Source organism: Meles meles, chromosome X, assembly GCF_922984935.1.
Source record: "Meles meles chromosome X, mMelMel3.1 paternal haplotype, whole genome shotgun sequence".
Taxonomy (NCBI): Eukaryota; Metazoa; Chordata; class Mammalia; order Carnivora; family Mustelidae; genus Meles; species Meles meles.
The window spans coordinates 131,189,801-131,207,328 of record NC_060087.1 but is presented as its reverse complement, the minus strand read 5'-3'; the positions used below and the strand labels follow the sequence as shown (position 1 = coordinate 131,207,328).

General features: G+C 68.6%; 1 protein-coding gene across 5 annotated transcripts; it reads right to left on the bottom strand.

The window, feature by feature from the left end:
• Positions 1 to 834: 834 nt before the first annotated feature.
• Positions 835 to 16,733, bottom strand: PLXNB3 (plexin B3). Of its 5 annotated transcripts, none has more exons than XM_045995959.1 (36): positions 16,640 to 16,733; positions 15,071 to 15,174; positions 12,529 to 13,576; positions 11,958 to 12,137; positions 11,206 to 11,334; positions 11,017 to 11,117; positions 10,395 to 10,524; positions 10,054 to 10,210; positions 9,850 to 9,958; positions 9,655 to 9,769; positions 9,419 to 9,544; positions 9,224 to 9,340; positions 8,833 to 8,926; positions 8,579 to 8,748; positions 8,236 to 8,387; positions 7,843 to 7,948; positions 7,125 to 7,255; positions 6,687 to 6,863; positions 6,383 to 6,578; positions 6,012 to 6,251; positions 5,765 to 5,926; positions 5,520 to 5,671; positions 5,255 to 5,355; positions 4,952 to 5,175; positions 4,635 to 4,813; positions 4,345 to 4,411; positions 3,811 to 4,138; positions 3,503 to 3,606; positions 3,323 to 3,416; positions 2,816 to 2,994; positions 2,471 to 2,631; positions 2,098 to 2,245; positions 1,836 to 1,900; positions 1,685 to 1,760; positions 1,502 to 1,576; positions 835 to 1,216 (listed from the first exon to the last, which is right to left on the bottom strand). In XM_045995959.1, exons 3-36 carry the CDS (start codon positions 13,561 to 13,563, stop codon positions 1,112 to 1,114), a joined length of 5,685 nt encoding a protein of 1,894 aa, XP_045851915.1. In that variant the 5' UTR covers positions 13,564 to 13,576; positions 15,071 to 15,174; positions 16,640 to 16,733; the 3' UTR covers positions 835 to 1,111. The 5 variants fall into 5 exon arrangements, 4 of the variants coding, with proteins under 4 accessions (XP_045851915.1, XP_045851916.1, XP_045851917.1 ...); XM_045995960.1 differs by having other exon boundaries at positions 5,520 to 5,629; XM_045995961.1 differs by lacking the exon at positions 6,383 to 6,578 and having other exon boundaries at positions 6,012 to 6,219.
• Positions 16,734 to 17,528: the final 795 nt, after the last annotated feature.

Sequence of the window (17,528 nt, the reverse complement as noted above, 5' to 3'; positions counted from 1 at the left end):
CCGCTCAGTGGGGTTCCCACTTCGCCCACGGCTCATCGACCCCTTAGACAGGCCAGAGCCGTCTTCTCCTTGAGCATGCAGTCACTGGGGATTCTGGACGGATGAGTCATGGACAGGAGCTGAAGGCAGCTGGTCGGTCCCAGCAGAGGTGCCTGGGCAGTGTCAAAGCCTGGGGACCTGCCCACTCAGGACCCCAGCGCTGACACCGTGCGGCCTCCCTTCCACCTCCTTGTGGGAGGCTCAGGGAACCATGCACCCTGGCCCTGTCCTTGGGGACCCAACGAACCCACAGCTCTAACATGGGGCCAGGAAGACTCGGCTCCCCAGAAAGGGGTGGGTGAACTTCTGGGGTGGCGCAGGGCCTGATGGACCGGAGACCTCTTGGGCCATAGAGGTGGGGAGGCCTTGGGCAGCTGAGGGTCCCAACCCGTGCCCATTGGCACTGGTGTGAGAGTCCCGTGAAGGCTGAGGGGCACTTTTCAGAAAGAGCACTCTGGCTGCAACCAGGAGGGAACGGAGGGCACAGTGTGGAGACAGGAGGCCAGCTGGGGACTGTCAGGGAGTCAGAGGCAGAGGGGGATCGGCAGTGACTGTGGTTAGTCCAACGTAGGAGATGCTTGGTTCTGTCAGCCCTGGGCCAGGAGAGAGTTGGTAGTGTCGGGCGGGCATACATGGAGGGGGGTGGGCCGGGGGGGGGAAGGCAGAGGAAGGCCTGGGAGTGCCTGATGACTCCGCTGCCTCAGGTACAAGTCATAGCCAAGCAAGGGAGCGCTGCGCAGGGAAAGGCAGGGGCTGGGGACTGGGCTTTTTCTAAAAAGATGTATTTCTATTTTATTTCCAAATGTGACTCTCCAGCAAGCAAATAAATACAGTGGGGGAGGTGGGGGGAAGGGGTGAGGATTACTATAAATTAGAAAACAGCCTGGGTGGGGGAATGCGGGGCGAGGCGCAGGTTGGGGGCCAGGCGGCAGCGAGACCCCTGGCTGGCAGCATCCAGTCTGCTCTCCGCTGGCCCCTCCTCAGCTGCCGGCTCCATCTGGGGGTCCTCAGGCACTGCGGTGGGGGTTCCTGCAGGGGCTGCTGGGCCTCAGGTGTCTGTGTGGTTTGGGGCTCACAGGTCGGTCACCTTGTTCTCCACCAGGGCAGCGACCTGCTGCAGGCGGCAGGCCAGCTGCATCTTCTGAGCCACAGGGTCCTCCTCCAGGGCACTGATGATCTGCCCAGGGCACAGAAGGGCGCCCTGCCTGAGATCTCTGCCCCTCAGCCTGTAGACCAGGGCTGGGCAGTCCCGGACTGTCTCAGCAGTGGCTTGGGGATCGGCGGGGGCGTCCCAGGCCTCCCCGGGCATCTGGACCGAGGCCACGCCTCTTCTCCCACCTGCGCCCTTCCTCTCCTCTGCAGACAGGGGCCTAGACACCTCCTTCCAGTCCCAGGGAGATTCTGAGGCCTCCCTCCGGGCTCAGGGGGCCTGCCCCTCCCCCTCCCGGCTGGGGGGCCTCACCTGGTCATGATACCTGTGGACGTGCTCGTACAGCTCCTGCAGAGCCTCCAGGCAATGGGGAGCAGAGGCGTAGTTCTGGGGACCGCACATGGAGGGGTGAGGCTCAGCCCGGACCTTAAAGCCCACCCCCACCCCCGCGGGCACTGCGAGGCGGAGGGCTGTGCCCCCTGGGCCTTGCCTTACCCCGGAGAGCTCAGCCAGCGCCGAGTTCATCTCCTGATAGCTCGCGGCGGAGCTCTGGCGGACGTCGGAGTAGTATCTGGCGGCGGAGACCCGGTTAGGGGCGGGCAAGGCGGGAAGCCCCGCCCCCCAACCCCGCCGCTCCAGCACGTACCTCTCCACCATCTGCTTGTAGCGAGGGATCTCCCGGGCATAGAGCAGTTTGTTCACCGGGGAATCCTGCTCCGGGTAGGAGTGGGCCTGAGCGGGGAGGCGGGGGGGAGCTCCGGCCCTGTCCCCCTGACCGCTCCGCCAGTGCCCTGCGTCCCGCCCGCCTCCCCAGCCCGGCTCCGGGCTGCGCACCGGGAGTTCTGTGGCTTCCTCCCTGAGCCCTTCCTCCTCGGGCCTCGGGCTGCCGATGCCAGCTCTGCGCTTACCCTGCCCACTTTATGCTCGGAGACGGTGCACGAGTCGATGAAGGTCTGGGCGATGACGGCGAGGACGGCGTCCACGTTGTCCGATACCCGCACGTCAAAGATGAGCTGCGGCTTCTTCAGGGCGTTCACCCAGAACCGCAGCAGCAGGCTGGGGACACAGGCCCGCCGCGCGCGTCATCGGCCGGGCCGGACCCGAGTCCCGCGGGGGGGGGGGGGGGGGGGGCGGGGCGGGGCGGGCTGTCTGGCAAGTCCATGTCAGAAACCCAGGGCGGATGCCACCAAGCTTGGGCTCCGGTCCCGGCCCTGTGGCCCCGCCCCCAGTCCCGCGGAGGCTCATCCTCCTGGGCTCCGCCTGCTCCACCCCCGCCGGCACCTGTTGGTCTTCCAGATATGCAGGGTCTCCGGGTCCTCGATGCCGTGCTTGCCCGCCAGCTCGTCCAGGAGGTCGAACAGGTACTTGACGGCGATGGGCACGGGCCTGTTCACGCTGAGGATGGCCTGGAAGGTGTCATCTACAAACTTCTGCAGCGTGCCCTGAAAGGCAGGGGGCGCGGTGTGGGAGGCCGGTGTGGGCCAGGGCCACGCTTCACCAGGGACTCAGGCCACCGCGCTAGCTCTCAGGACCACGCCCTCCCCCCAGCTCAGTCCCAGCCCCTGCCCCCACGGGCCCTCTCAGCCAGGGGACTCCCCTGGGGCGCAGATCCCTAGCCACACCAACCTTCATGGACAGCAGGCGGGTGAGATAGATCTCTGGGATCGCTTTGGCCCGGGCCCGCTCCCGGTCCCGCTCCCGCAGGCTGCTGCGCCGTGCCTTAGCTCCTTCTGGCTCCTCGGTGGCTTTCACCAGGTGCCAGAGGCGGACCCCACCCTCCTCACCATCCTCCAGCATGGGAACGTCTGAGGGCCCAGAAGTCTGGCCTCAGTCCTTGGCCCCTGTCCCCTGTCCCACACCACTGGCTGGGGACGCCCAACCCACTCACCTAGCCGGGTGAGGCAGGGCAGCGCGAGCCGGGGAAAGCAGGGGCGAAAGAGCTCAGCTCAACACCCCGGGGTCCCAGAGCTCCCCAACCAGGGCGAGCTGCTGCCCTCGTCCGCCTCAGGTCCCTGGCCCAGCCTAGGGTTTGTGCTCACCCCCCGGCAAGGTGTGGGGGACACCCCGGCAAGGCAGACGGCAGGACTGGGACTCCCGCCGGCCTGCTTCACGCTCTGGGGCCATAAGACTCACTCTCCCCCAAGGGGCAGCTCTGGGCCAGGCTCTGGGAGACGGCACGTCCGTTGTGCAGCTGGGGGATGAGCCCCACGGTGGCTCCGTCTGGGACCTGGCGGGAAGGCGAGCGGAGGCTGGGCTCCTGCCCTGGCTGATGCGGAGGCGGGGGCAGCCCCCCAGCCCCCGGCCGCCCGGCACCTTGTAGTGCTGCAGGGTGTTAAGTCTCTTCCAGCGGTTCTGGGTCACTGAGGTCAGGTCCTCGTCGGACAGGGTTAGGTGGCCAGCAAGGCCCGAGCGCCACTCTGGGGGCGCCCGGGGAAGCCAGTGAGCCTGCAGCCTGTGCCCCAAGCCTGCACTGGTGGTGCATTCAGGGCGACAGGGCCCAGCTCCTGCCTCACCCCCACCACCCCGCCAGCCTCCCTCCCCCTCCCGGCCGGGGCAGTGTGGGGCTGAGCTCCTGCGGGTGGGGACAGCCCCAAGCAGGGATGGGCGGGAGGTTCTCTCACCGAGATCTAGGGCGTGCACTGAGGGCCTCTGGGAGAAGGGGGTTCCCTTGTAGACTTGGTCCAGCACCTTCTCTTTGACCTGGGTGATGGTGTCTGTGTCGAGCACCCGCGCGGGCACGCGCTGCGTGGCGCTGCTCCCTGCTGCCCCGCCGGCCCCGGGGCCCACCAACACCATCAGCGTCAGGGGCCGGAAGTCCACGTCCTCCCGAAGCAGGCGGCTGTCGTTCAGGGTCCGTTTGGCCTTGCCCGTCACGGCGTCCACGGGGCCCTTGTCCACCTGGTATTGTATGGCCCGCAGGAGCAGGTACAGCGGCTCCCCGGCCACCTCCTGCAGCGGGCACGACGGGGCAGGGAGGTGCCGTCGGCGGCTCGCAGGGAGGACGAGGACGGCCGGCCCCGGCCTCACATCCAGCCCTCCCCGACGGCTCACACCCCAGGGCCCCTGGGGGAGCGGGGGGCCCAGGTCAGCGGGGCCACAGGTGGCAGCCGTGAAAGGAGACGAGGGGAGAAGTTGTCAGCCGGGCTGACTCTCACCTTCAGGAAGGCGTAGAGACAGATGGACAGCCAGTTGGTCAGCAGCTTTTCCACCATGGTCTCCGTCCTGGAGGGAGTGGGCCCCAGGTCAGAGATGGGGTGCTGCAGGGCCCCTGCCCCTGCTCCTGGGCTGAGCTTTTCCATCTGTCAGCCCTTCGTGCCCCCGTCCCTGGTAAGGAGGCCCGTCTACCTCCCTCCCACTTGCCACACCCACCCCTGCTGGGTGGCGAGCCCCTCCCCCCCCCCCCCCCCCGCTTCCGCTTCCGGAGCGCATGGCCGGGTACGCTGACCTGCGCAGCATGAGCTTGGGGTTCCTGTGCACGTAGTGGGCGGCCAGGTCGCTGAGCAGTGTCCGCAGGATGTCGGTCAGGTACTCCAGCTTCCCGTGCAGCACCAGGGACAGCAGGGAGGCCACGTGGCAGCGGTCCCGCTGGGAGAAGCCAGGCTGCCCCTCCAGGGTGCGGATGAGCTGGGGGGGCAGGGCGCTGGCACTCAGGGGCGCCCCACGCAGCGCCCTGCCTTTGTGCCCACCCAGCCCCGCCGCCCTGCCCGGCCTGCTCCCCTCCAGCCACCCCCCCCCCCGCCCGCCCGCCCGCACAGCCCTCACTGTGAGGAGGAAGAGCTTGCTGTTGAGCAGGTTGGAGAGTTGCGTGAGGCCCTGGCGCACGGGGACACGGCGGGCCTCTTCCCCGGGCCCCTCGAGGGTGGGCTGCAGCGGGCAGCTGCCATGCCCTGGGAAGAAGACGCGCTCGGCATAGGTGTGGTAGTCCAGGAAGGGGATCCCACTGGCCTCCAGGTCGCTGCTGAGGTCTGTCATCTCGGTCATCAGGTCTGCGGGCCAGGAGCCACTGATGTGTGGGCTCAGGCCCAGGTGGGTCCTCTGTCCCCCTCTCCGCCGCCCTCTCCCCACCTGTGAACTCCTTGCGGCACTGGTCGCCCACGCCGATCTCTAGGTTCTCCAGCTGCACCAGAACCTTCTGATAGTCCCGCAGGGCCTGCTTGCTCTTGTGCCTGTGGCCCGGGGATCAGGTGTTAGCCACAGGCCCGAGCCGGCCGGGAGCCTGAGGCCACTAAGCCAGGGTGGCTGGCGGCCTGGAGGCCTGCCATGGTGCACCTTTCCGAAAGTGAGGAGGGCGGTGGGCACAGGCATGACGGGGGCGGGGGGAGCCTCTCACCTGTACATGAGGCTGAGCAGCAGGACCGCGGCGATGAGCACGGCGGCGCCCATGCCCAGGCCCACCTGGGCCGCTACGGGGAAGGCAGACAGGGCAGGCTCGGTCTCGTACTGGACGGGGCCCAGGGCCAGGCGCACGTTGCCCATCTGAACCTGGCGCGGGGGGGCGGGCAGGGCTCCTGAGCGGGGGGAGGGCCTCTGGGGCCCTAGTGCCCCGCCCCCTCTGCACCCGGAGGCCCCCCTCACCACGAACTGCAGCAGGGTCCCTGAGCCGTTAGTGGGCTGCGGGGCCCGGGGCGGCGGCTCGCAGTACAGGTGGGTGAGTGTGAGCGTCTTCACCAGGCACTCGCCGTCACCGATGTGCACGCGCACTTCCTCCTTGCTGATGCCCAGGTTGAGGCCCTGGCCCTGGGACAGAGAGCAGGGGCCTGAGCCCGGGCGCCCGGCCCCTGCCCGTGGTCCCCACGCAGAGGCGGCCCGCAGAAGCGCTCACCTCCACATCCAGGACGTTGCCTGGCTTGACACGGTAGGGGCGGGTGGGGTCCTCGCGGCTGAGGGGGGCCAGACGGGGGTTGGGCTGGTACAGGAAGTCCTGGCCCCCACTGGCGCTGGCGAAGTCTATGTGCACATTGTCCAGGGCAAAGAAGACCCGCCGGGGGCGCGCCCCGTCTGGCACGGCGGGGCTGTGGCACACCAGGAGGCTGGACGAATTGACGGAACAGACCGTGGAGCACTGCGAGGCAGCGGGGCCCGGGACGAGGAGGGGTGAGCCGGGGCTTCCTCGCTCGCTCCCAGGGGGCAAAATGGCCCCCCACCCGCCCTCCAGGTGCGACCGGGCCTGCTGCCTGCCGGTGGGGTGCTCACCTGCAGCAAGCCCCCCTCGAGCGGGATACAAGCCTGGGGGGCCGCGGCAGGGGTCCCGCAGCTCCTCCTCGGGCTCGGATCCGGGAGCTGGGCTCCCCGCGCCGGCACCGCTGCCGCCGCCTCCAGCCACACGGACAGCAGGGGCTGCTGCACCACGTCCAGGCCGGTGCCCCTGACGCGGACCAGCCGCCCGCCCCTGCGTCGGGGCGCAGTCAGCAGCCACGCGGGTGGCAGGCAGCCCGGCCCAACCCCACCTCCCCGGGGAAGGAGCAGAGGCCGCCTGGAGCGCCAACCCGGTCCTCACCCCCGGAAGCTGACGCTCGGCTCGGCAGCCACGAGCTGGGGGTTGGCCGTGTACTGGAAGGGGCTGGTGCGCAGCGTGCGCTCGGCGTGGCCGAAGAGCACGCGAACCACAGCTTCTCCTGGGCTGGCCTGGGGCATGGTGTGGCACACGATGGCCTCAGGACACACCGGCTCCTGGCTGCGGGGGCGGGGGAGGGGGACCGGCTCTGGCATCTTGAGCTCTAGCCCGGGCCTGGCTACCCCACCAGAGACCCACGCTGCCTCCCTCAGTGAGGGCAGAGACCATTAGGGCACAGTGGCCGTTTCTCTTGGACTTTGACGGGGGCCTTAGGGAGCCCTGAAGCCACTGCCCCCATGTACACAAGGGGCGGTAACGAGGCCCCCAGGGATACCCCCAGCTGACAGCCCCCAGCCTGAGACCGGGAGGAGAGAGACTCACATGGGACAGGGCTGTTCACCCACGAAGGCACTGATGTTGCCCCCCGTCTGGAGGCGCCGCCCGAGGATGGTGAGCTCAGTACCCCCCGCCTGGGGGCCCCACTGGGGACTCAGGCTCAGCAGGATGGGGTCCTGAGGGACAGAGCAGGCTGGGGTGCTCCCTTAGGCTCTGGTCCCCAAGGCGCGGGGGCTTTATCCCGTGGGCCACAGCTGACCACGCCCTCCTCCCAGAAGCCTCGAAGCTCTCCTCTGTCCTGAGCGGGGCTTGTCTCTCCTCACTGCGTCTCTGGTCTCTGCCCCTCAGGACGGCCTCCTCCTGCCACAGCTTACTCCTCCCAGCGCCCCCCGCCCCAGCTCTAAATCCTGAGATCCAGTCACCAGCTTGGGTGCTGCCGGACTCCTGCTTGATACTGCTCTGCCCTGCCTCCCGCTGCTCCCCCCTGCACTTCCTGGCTTCGGCTAGTGCCTCAAGGTGTCCCCGTTCTCCCTTGGTCCCACCCGCCTGCCACACTGCCTGCTTCCACTGTCCCACTGGTGTCCCTGGCCCGTCCTCCACTCGGTGGTTGGGATGATCACTCAGATCACCTGGTTTTCCTTCTGGACACATGCCAGCTCTTCCTGCTACCCAGGGCCGACTTTGAAATCCTCACTTAGGTTTCCCTCCAGCCCCTCCCTCCTACTATGTCCTGCGTGGGAACCACCCTGGGGTAGGTGCTGACCTGGTAGGTGAAATGCTGGGTTGAGATGCCCGGTGGCCGGTTCTTAATGGCCACTTGGATGGGCCCTGTGGTGCCATTGGGGGCGGGAGCTGTCACACACACAATCCTGGGGAATGGAGACCTGGGAGCTGCTCAGGGCTCCCACGGACCAGGCCCGTCTCCAGCAGGAGCCGTGGGCCACGTGCCGGCCACTGCCCAGACCTCCCACCTCCACCCGGCCGCCGCCCCTCTCACTGCCAGCCCCCGCTTCCTTCCCCCTGCTCGTCTTCCTTTGGCGCTTCCGGCCCAGGCCCACATTTGTTGGCTGCAAGCTCCCCTTCTGTGTGGGCAGCCACTCTCTGAGGGCTTCCCCGGGAGGGCCTCCCTCAGCCCCCGGCAGCTCGGACGGCTCACCGGGCAGAGGTGCGGTAGAGAGAGGGCTCCGGGCTGCAGGGGCGGCCGGCCACCTTCACGGCATCTCGCACCTCAGCGAAGTCCCGGCCCAGGTTGGAGCCCTGGATGGTGAGGGCCAAGCCACCCTCGGGGGGCCCGGTGAGGGGCTCGACCTGCAGCAGGGAAGGGTGGCCCGAACCCACATCTGCTCTGCAGTGGGGGGTCCCCCACCAGCCAGCATGGGGCGGGACTGAGCTGCCGGGGCTTGGGGGCCTGAGCAGGGCGGGTCTGACCCAGGTGAGGTTAGTACAGTTGGGGGGGAGGGGCGGGGCCAAGGGGGAGGAGTTGGGGGCTGGGGGCTCACTGTGTCAATGCTGGGAGTGGGACACAGCAACTCCACGGCCCCAGGGGGGCACAGAGGACCATAGCGACAGGCAGGCTGGCCGTGGCTGCACCACACGCAGCCCAGACTCCCATTGGCCGCCTGGCAGCGGCTGCAGTCAGGGTGGTCCACGGCGCAGTCGTACAGGGTCACTGAGGAAGGTCAGGCAGGGCGCTGAGGCACTGCCCCTCTGCCCCCCACCAAGTCCTACCTGCCCCTGCCGCCCCCAAGCTCACCATGGAGAGTGTGGGCGTTGTCCAGCCGTTGGCCCTTGCCCCGGGTGACATAGATAGGCACCGGGAGCTCCGGCTGCGCCATGGAGGGGCGGAACTATGGGCAGAGGGTGGGGTCAGGCCGGGCCCAACTCCGCACGACCCTGACCCCCGCCCCTCCAGGACACTCCTCCCAGAAGGGGTGCCCTTGTTCAGTGCCCACGTCTCCGGTGGGAGACTAGGGCAGAGGCTGGGGTGCCAGGTTTCTGCCGCTGCACGGGGCCTGCACAGAGCCTGCCTTGTGAGGGACGACAAGATGCGGAGGGCACAGAACAATCTGGGAGGCAACAGGTGTTGGGGCATGAGGGCCGCAGAGACAGGCGGGGGCAGGGGAGGCTGCCGGGTGGCCACACACCTGCTGGGCCTGGCAGTGGATGAGGCCCACGTCCCCCGCCGTCTCCTCCAGAGAGGCCGGCAGCCTTCGAAGTTCCCCGGGCAGCTCCAGCCAGCAGTGGTAGGAGGCAGGCAGGCTCTGGGAGTGGACACGGTCAGGACCCTGGACGCAGTTAGCGCCCCCCACCAGCCCTCCCCATCCGCATCCCCCACTCACTCCGAAATGCTGAAGGTTCCGCACACGCAGGGCCAAACGGCTCTCCCAACCCACAGGCACTAGGAGGGGACCGGCCAGGCCCTCCACCCGGGGACAAGCCGCTGGGCCACGCACCTGGACATCCACCTGGGGAAAGGAGACACTGTAGCCCTTCGGCGGGAGAGGGGGCTGGGCAGGGCACACGTGGGGTGGGTGGGCGGCGGCAGCGGGGCGGGGCCCGGGCGGGGCCCACCCACCTGCTGGGCACTGTAGACGGTGTCCTCGCCCTCGGGGCAGTGCCCCGCGGACACGCAGCGGCTGCTCCGGGGGCACCAGTGGCAGCGCCAGAGGCTGCCCACACAAGCGCGGCACCTGGAGGGGCAGGGGGGCTGCTCAGGCCGGGTGCCCTCGGGCCTTGCTCCCCCTCCACAGCCACCAGGCCCGGCACTCACGGGGCTGCTGCCTCCAAGGCCTGGACGGCGCTGCAGTCGTAGAAGGAGAAGTTGGTGGTGGCCACGGCCACATCCTCAAACATCAGAGCCAGGGGCAAGATGATGTGGTCTGGGAGGGGATGGTGGTGGCAGGGCGGGTCACGGGGCTCCTGCCCCTCCGGCTCCTGCCCCGGCCCCTGGCCCCCGGCCCCAGGGGCTCCTCACCTGTGCCTGGAGGGTTCCGCGGCAGCTCGTCTTCGGGAGGGGTGACGCAGGCTACGTGGGGCCCTTCCACGTGAGCCAAGCTGTCATAGTCCCCAAAGGCACAATGGAAGTATTCATCCATGGCCAGGGTGGGCAGCCCGGGGACAGACAAGGTGACCTGGGACACACGTCAAGGAAAACAGAGCAGGCAGGGGCTCCTCGGTAGGGGGATGTGGTGGGTGTCAGCAAAGGAGAGGGAGCTCGGGCACAGCGGGGTAGGAGCAGAGGCAGCGGGAGAGGAGGAAGACGACGGGGGCAGTTTGGGGGCAGCCCCCATCGGTGGGCAGCGGCGGCCAGCTCACCTGGCCCTGCTCCTGGCGAGGGCGGTGGGCTGGCAGCAAGCTCTGGACACGCGGGCAGTGGCTGTCCTCGTGGCTCCACAGCCACTGGCTGGCCTGGGCTGCCCGCCCACATTGGCCCTTTGGGGTACACCTGTAGGGCCGGGGGCCGTTGGGTCGGCATGTGGGTCTCAGGCTCCCCAGGCAATGGGCGGCGAGAGGGCCGGGAGGATGGCCCAGCTGGAGCACGTTACCCGGGTATGGGGGACAGAAAGGGACAGTGCTCGTGAGGGGTGGGCCAAGCAGACAGGGCCTCATGGCCAAAGTGCGGGCTTTGGCCTTGACCGTGAGGAAGAGGAGGGCCGCTGCTGTGGAGGGGAGGGTTGCCATAAGGGGTTCCTGGAGCAGAAGTGGGACGGGAACACCCGGGAGCACTGGCAGCGGCCTGAGCAGGGAGCGGGGCTGGGTACTGAGAAGACAGCAGCTTGGGCGGTGTGCGGCAGGACGGAGGGATTCCGCGGTGGCCCCTTAACTCCATCTCTGGAAGCCGAGCTGGCCTCCTGGCAGGCCTGAGGCTGCTTCTAGGGGCGCCCTCCCCGCACACACCATCTGTTGGCCCAAGTTCGGACCCGGGCCCTGCGCTCACCTGCCTTGGAGGACACACCAGCCGCACAGCGGGTCTCGAGCCTGCAGGCAGCTGGTGCAGTCGGGGAACTGGGGGCAGGCAGCCACAGGCACCCGGTCCACCTGGACGGGCAGCGAGGGGCAGAGGTAGTAGGCGTTGGGTCTCGGGCCTCCTGTGCCCACCACCCCCACCCCCAGGGACAAGCCTCACCTGCTGGGCAGTCAGGACATAGAGGTGGTGGCCACTGCTGTCCACCAGCAGGTCCGGGCTGATGGCTGAGCCCGGAGGCCCCACTTGCTGGGAGTGGTACACTTGGCCTTGGGAGCCGTTGAGAAAGACCTGGAAGGATGACAGGGCCCGCTCTCAAGATCTGGGGTATGTGCCCTGCTCTTGGTTGGGGCTCCCGGGAAGCGTCCTTTGCCACGGGGCCAGCTCTCCTTCCTGCTACACCAGGGAGGCCAGGCTGGGCCACGGAGGGTGGGGCAGGCCCCTAGGCCTCCTGCTTGGCTCCCCTCCCTTCCCCCATTCGCCGTCACCCAGCCACTCTGGGCAAGGACCTCAGTGCCAGGGCAGGAGGGCAGTTGCAGGGAGCTCAGCAGGGCAAGAGGGGGCAAGGCTTGCCTCAGAGAGACTTCTGGGGCCAGACTGGCTCTGGGACCAGGCACTGTCCACCCCCACTCTGTGGCATCCCCGCCCACCTTGCTGTCAGCGCCCACCATCGGCTGGAGCCCGGGCAGCCGTCCTAAGTTCTGCAACTAGGAGCCTCCGGAGGTGGCACCCAGCCAACCACTCACGTGCGGCATGGCCTTGCAGCCGGGGCGGGACACAGCCCGAGAGGTCACGGTACCTGGGGCTTTGCCAAGCCACCGCAGGGCCGGGCCACACCCGGTCAAGGCAGCAAGGGTGGGCCCTGCCCAGCAGCCCAGAGGACTTGGTGTTGGGGTCTGGGTCCCTCACCTTACCTTATGCAGCTGACCCTGGGTGTCCCCCAGGAAAGCAATCGTGTGCCCGTCTGTCTGGAGGCCTGCCACGGCGCTGATGGGCTGCTCGAGCTGCAGCACGGGCTTGGCCTCCAGGGGCTGGCGGCCAGCGATGGGGCTGGGGGTGTGCTCATCGCCGCAGGGGTATGACTCCGGGGAGTCCTGGATGGGAGGGAGGGGAGGATCAGTCCTGGTAAGAGGCCGGAGGCAGGAGGTACCTTCCCTGGGGCACAGAGCAAGCCCAGGCCAGAGGGTAGGGCCGGTGAGCCTTGCGGGGGACAGGGCAGATTGGTCAGGGTCCCAGCCTCACGGCGGGACAAGCGGACACTGCAGAGGCAGAAAGACTAAAAGAGGCGGGCCAAGAGCCGCTAAGAGGTGACCAGGATTGTCACCCGACAGTGCCCAGCCCCCCACAGCCCGGACTAAGAGGTGGCAGTCCCTGCCTCGGGCCGAGACACGGTGCAGAGGGATGGGGACAGGGAGGCGGGCCAGGCCGGAGGAGGCCGGGAGAGAGACAGCAGGAGCCGAGCCGAGGATGAGCGGGGCCGCTCACCGCGGGCAGGGTGACGCAGCGGGACGTGACCCCGTACTCCACGGTGGCCTCCTCCAGGCCGCTGGGGCCCCGGCCGCCGGCCGTGTAGCACAGGCGCCGCGCGCGCTCCATGCTGCCGTCCAGCTCAGCCAGTGGGAAGGCGCACAGCGCGGGCCGGGTCCCGCCGGGGCCCGCGGCGAAGGCCGCCAGCAGCGCGCCGGGCGTGAGGGAGGCGGCCTGGATGAGGCCCTGACCCCGGCAGGCGACGGGCACCTCCACGTAGGAGTAGAGGTTGGCGTCCCCCAGGCAGACGCGGGCCACGTACGAGCGGTACTCGGCCTGCGCCCGGGCCCCGCGGCGGCGGAAGACGAAGTAGGCCGAGCGGGCATCGGCAAAGGCCGCCACGTAGCTGTTGTTGTAGTCGGCGAAGTCGCCCACCACCAGGCGGCCCAGGCCCTCGCTGGAGAAGGGCTGCGGCCCGGCCAGCTGGCGCACGGTCAGGGGCGGCACCCCGCCCGACAGCTTGCCCGCCAGGCCCCTGGCCACCAGCAGGAGGTCCCGGCCCGGCGCGGCCACCACCAGGCCCACCGTGGCGACGCCCGGGGCGTTGGCGGCCACGAACTGCCCGTCGCCGGGGTCCTCGGCCTGGTACAGCACCCGCGCCACGTCCTCCAGGCCGCGCTTCTCGCACACGCCCTGGCGCACCTGGCCGCAGGCCAGCAGCTCCTGGGCGCGGCCGCTCACCAGCAGCAGCTGGTTCGAGTTGTCCGTGAGCCGCGCCTGCGGGCAGTCGGCCGGGTCGCGGAACGGCACGCAGTCCGGGCTGTCGAAGACCGGCCCCGTGACCGCCACTGCCTGCAGCCGCAGCTCGGGGCTGAGCTGGAAGAGGCGGTTGACGGCGCCCACGTAGAGCGTGCCGCGGCCCGGCGCCAGCGCCAGGTGGTTGAACGTGGTGTTGGGGGCCGAGAAGCGGTGCGCCCGCGGCGGGGGCGGCAGCGGCAGGCACAGCAGAAGCACCCGCAGGAGGCGCGGCCCCAAGGGACACCGGGGAGTCATCTCGCGCCGGCACCTGTGGGGGAGAGCGGAGCCAAGGGAAGAGGGGGTGGAGAGAGCACGCCGGAGGGACGGGCCGATCCAGAAGGGCGACAGATCCAAAGGGAAGGGAGAGGACGGAGAAAGAGACTGAGGGAGACAGAAAAGGAGCAGAGAGAGAGGGTCCAAGGGATGGGTGGAGGGGGAGGGGGGCACACGGGTGCCCAGGGAAAGAATTGCTTCCATCTCCTGTTTATGCGTCTGGATTGTTGGAGGGGACGGATCCCCAAGAGCCGAGGGAACACACGCACCGAAGGGCTCCAAGGGACAGAAGGGCAGGGCCAGGAATGGGAAAGGGCAGGAGAGGAAAACAGCACAGGGGAGAGGCAGGAGACTCTGATGGGGGGAGACGGGGGAGACAGAGGGGTGGGCAGCCCCCAGGCGAGGGGGGCGGGGGTGCAGAGACAAGGACGGGGACAACCATGAAGGCAAGGGCGCAAGGCCACCGTGCAAGGGGAGGACACCCATAGCACAAGGGACGTGAAGGGCAGGGAGAGAAAACTCGCCCTGGGCAGGCAGGGCCAGCTGTAAGGAGGGACCGCTGCCACAGGGGAGAATGAGTGCCGGGGAGGGAGAGCCAGGGAGAAACTGGGGCAGCCAGAGAGCGGTAGGCTAGAGGGCCGGGAGGCGGTCAGAGCAGGGGCTGGGGGAGACCCGGGGGCCAGGCAGAGTGGGGGCTGGGGGAGGCAATGGTGGGGGCCACGGAAAAGCAACACAAGGTGCAGGGCGAGGGGCAAGCCTGGGCCCCAGCCCCTGAGGGTGTCGATGCGTGGCAGGAGAGAAAAGAGAGGGGGAGCCTGACTGAGGAGAGGAGAGGACAGTCAGGGGGAGGGAGCGAGGCACGGGCACCCCTGCCTCCCCACGTGGAGCCATTCAGAGCTCAGACTAAAGGTATCTGCTGAGGGCCTGGTGGGGGGCCTCAAACCTTCTGAGAAGGCTTGAGCGGGGCCCCTATGTGCCACCTCCCAGCTAGGAGCCATTAGCCGCGGCCCCTGCTCAGCACCCTTGGGCCCCAGCTGGCTGCCGAGGCGACCAGCACAGAAAGACACCCCGCACCAGGCAGGGCCCCTGGGTACAGGACCACAGAGAAGGGGACAGAAGCCAGGCCCTCAGTAGAGCTCGGGTCCTGCCCAGCTGGGCACGTGGGCACGTGCCAGCCGGGAGCAGGCCCGCCGTCACTCAGTGCCCCGCAGCTTGGCAGGCGTGCCAGCTGGAGACAGAGCCCTGACGGAGGCCCAGACGGAGGCCCCAAGGCCCCTTATCTTGGGAACACAGACAGGAAGGTCAGGCCCAGCTTGGGGACGGGGGCATTTCCTCTCGACCCGGGATATCGGCGGCAGTGTCTGGGGGTTGTGGCCGAGGGGGTAGAGGTACACAGCACCAGGGGCCCCCGGCTCCCTGGGACTGCCTGGCCGGCCTGGCCTGGCCCCTCCCGGAGGCGTCTCTGCAGATAGGGGCCCCGGGCACTTACCGCCTCGGAGGGGAGCAACGGAGGGGTCTCCTGGGCGGTGTGGCACCAAGAGAGGCACTTCTCCGCTCAGCGGGCCCAGGGCACTGGTGACGGGCACAGGACGGCTGTGGGGGGCATTGTCCAGAGTGGGAGGGAGACTGCTGAGGCTTGGCCCCGGAGGGAGGAGGGAGGCCAGGGGGGCCAAGGGCCGGGTGGCTGGGCTCCCCCACAGCTGGCAGCTTTGTCCGTGGTGGCTGAGCCAAGGCAGCCCTGCCTCCACCCCGACAATGTCCTCTCTGTCCGCAGGCCCGGGCCAGGACTCACTCTCTGGTGCTCTTACCCCCACCCGGGCTCTTCTGGCCAGGGGGCTATTTGCGTCTCCCCACCCCCAGAGAGACACCCCCTGGGACCTGGGGACAAAGGACACGGTTTCTTCCAGCCAGAAAAATGAGACCCACATAGCCAGCCCCACCCCACTCCCAACCCGTGCCAGCCAGCGGGCTCCTCTCTGTGTCCCTCCCTCCCCCCCCCCCCGGTCCCCGTGAAGGGCACAGGGTAGGCCACTGAGCCCCCACCCCGGGAAGGTCAGGATGCTGAGCCCCTGCAACGCCAGCCTCAGCCTCGGTAGCCTTGGTGCCTGGTGGAAGTGCCAGTCCCGGCCCTCAATGCCTGCCTTTGTCCAGGCTGGGGGCGGGGAGGTGCTGACAAAGGCAGCCGGTCCAGGAGACCTTCTTCCCCCCCATCCCACATCCTTGGCCCGGAATATGACTGGCCAGAGAGCAAGCGACCTATCTCCATCCAGTCCCGCCTCGGGGGACTTGGAAAGTCGTGCCAGGTACTGCCCTGCTCCGGAGGATGCTACTGGACGGGGCACTGGACAGGGTGGTGGGCGTGGCCCCCAGGAACCCTGCGCTTGGCTCAGGCATGGCAACTGGCTGCCAGCTGTTCCCTTCCTTCCCCCCCCCCCCCCCCCCCCCGGGGAAACACCATCCCAGGATGGGCCTCAGGCTCCCCTCCCTGCCTGGGGTGCTGAAGGGGGTGGGGAACGGAGTGGTGAGTGGCAGCTGGCTGTCCTGCCCACATGATGCAGGCAGAGCTGGGGCCCCTGGCCTGGGGTGCTGGCGCAGGTGCACCCGGCTTGGGGTCCCCGCTTTCTCCATGGTGCATGGCGGTAGCAGGCTCCAGCAGCAGGCTCTGGGCTCCAGGGCGAGGTGGTGGCAGCCATGGGGCTCCCTGCCACCTGGCTGGGCCGGTTGGGTGGCTGTGGGGGTGGGGAGCCAGGCAGGCCTCCTCCCTACCCTGGGCCCAGCCCCTGGCCCCCGGCCCCGCCAGCTTTCCCATTTGGGGTTAAAAGCCTGAGGGTCCTCCCTCCCACCTCCAGGGCCACGGCCTCAGGGGGGAGCATGTCCCTAAGGCATCAGGAGCTGGGGTCTCAGGGCTTGCACTGGTGCCTGACGGCCTTTGCCCTCTCGGGCAAGTGGGCTCTGCACACCCTGGGCTGCTCCCAAGTCCCAGCACGCCCCAAGGCGGCGCCCCACGATCCAGCGGCCCTCGCACCCCGCACCCTCGCCGGCCGCAGCTCCTGCCTACCTGGGTGGGCCGCTGGCAGTGCCAGAAGTGCGTCCCCGCAGAGCCCCGGCCTCTGTCCCCACAATGCAATCGCGCCCAACCCGACTTATCCTGGCCGGGCGGCGGGGCTGCCCAGCCCCTCCCTGCCCGCCCATTTGCCTGACGGTACAGGGCAGGGCGCTGCTGCCCTCTGCCGGCCATGGTGGGCACTTTGCAGGGCCGGCAGGGCGCACCTGGCTGGGCAGGTGAGAGCCGGGCCGCGCCCCCCAGCTGGGCGGGTAGGGTAGCAGGGCGCTCCATAGCCTTCCACTAAGTGCCTTGCGGTGGCAAAGAGATGCAGCCCACCGCCACCTCATCCAAGAGTCTCCGGGGCCTCAGGGGCAGAACTGCCAACAGATGAGGCTCCCTGGCCAGAAGAGCCCACCTGTGGATGGAGGACGCAGTGCGGCCCCAAGGAGGGGAGCCAAGTCTCAGGGAGAGCTTCACAGAGGAAGTGGGATTTAAGCTGACCTTGAACCACACAGTTCTGCTCCTATTGTCTTCCTGACAACCAGGGCTGGTCTAAGTGTTCTGTGTACGTGAACTCATTCACTCCTTCTGATGACCCCGGAGGGGTTCAGTTACTTCCTCTGGTTTACAGGTGGGGAAACTGAGGCACGGGAGGTTGGGGGAAACCTGCGCAAAGTTGCACGGCCTATTAGTGGCCAGGCTAAGAGTCGACTGCAGGCCCCTGCACTTAACCAGCAAGTGGTGTGGCTCTGAACCATGAGCCGAGGCAGGCCCTGGGCAGGAGAGGAGAGGTCTTGCAGGTGACGGGCCCACAGGTGTGTCCCCCTGCCTGGAGCACGGCCTGGGTCAAGGTGGGTGTGGAGGTGAGCAAATGAGAGAGAACCTGGACTTATGTCACCAT

Excerpts from the sequence above, each read along its gene's own strand:
- PLXNB3 (XM_045995959.1), bottom strand. The coding sequence starts at position 13,563 with ATGACTCCCCGGTGTCCCTTGGGGCCGCGCCTCCTGCGGGTGCTTCTG. Across the intron at positions 5,356-5,519 it reads CTGCTCAGCCTCATGTACAG|GCACAAGAGCAAGCAGGCCC; the intron begins GTGAGAGGCTCC and ends CCCGGGCCACAG. Across the intron at positions 1,761-1,835 it reads TACAAGCAGATGGTGGAGAG|ATACTACTCCGACGTCCGCC; the intron begins GTACGTGCTGGA and ends CTCCGCCGCCAG.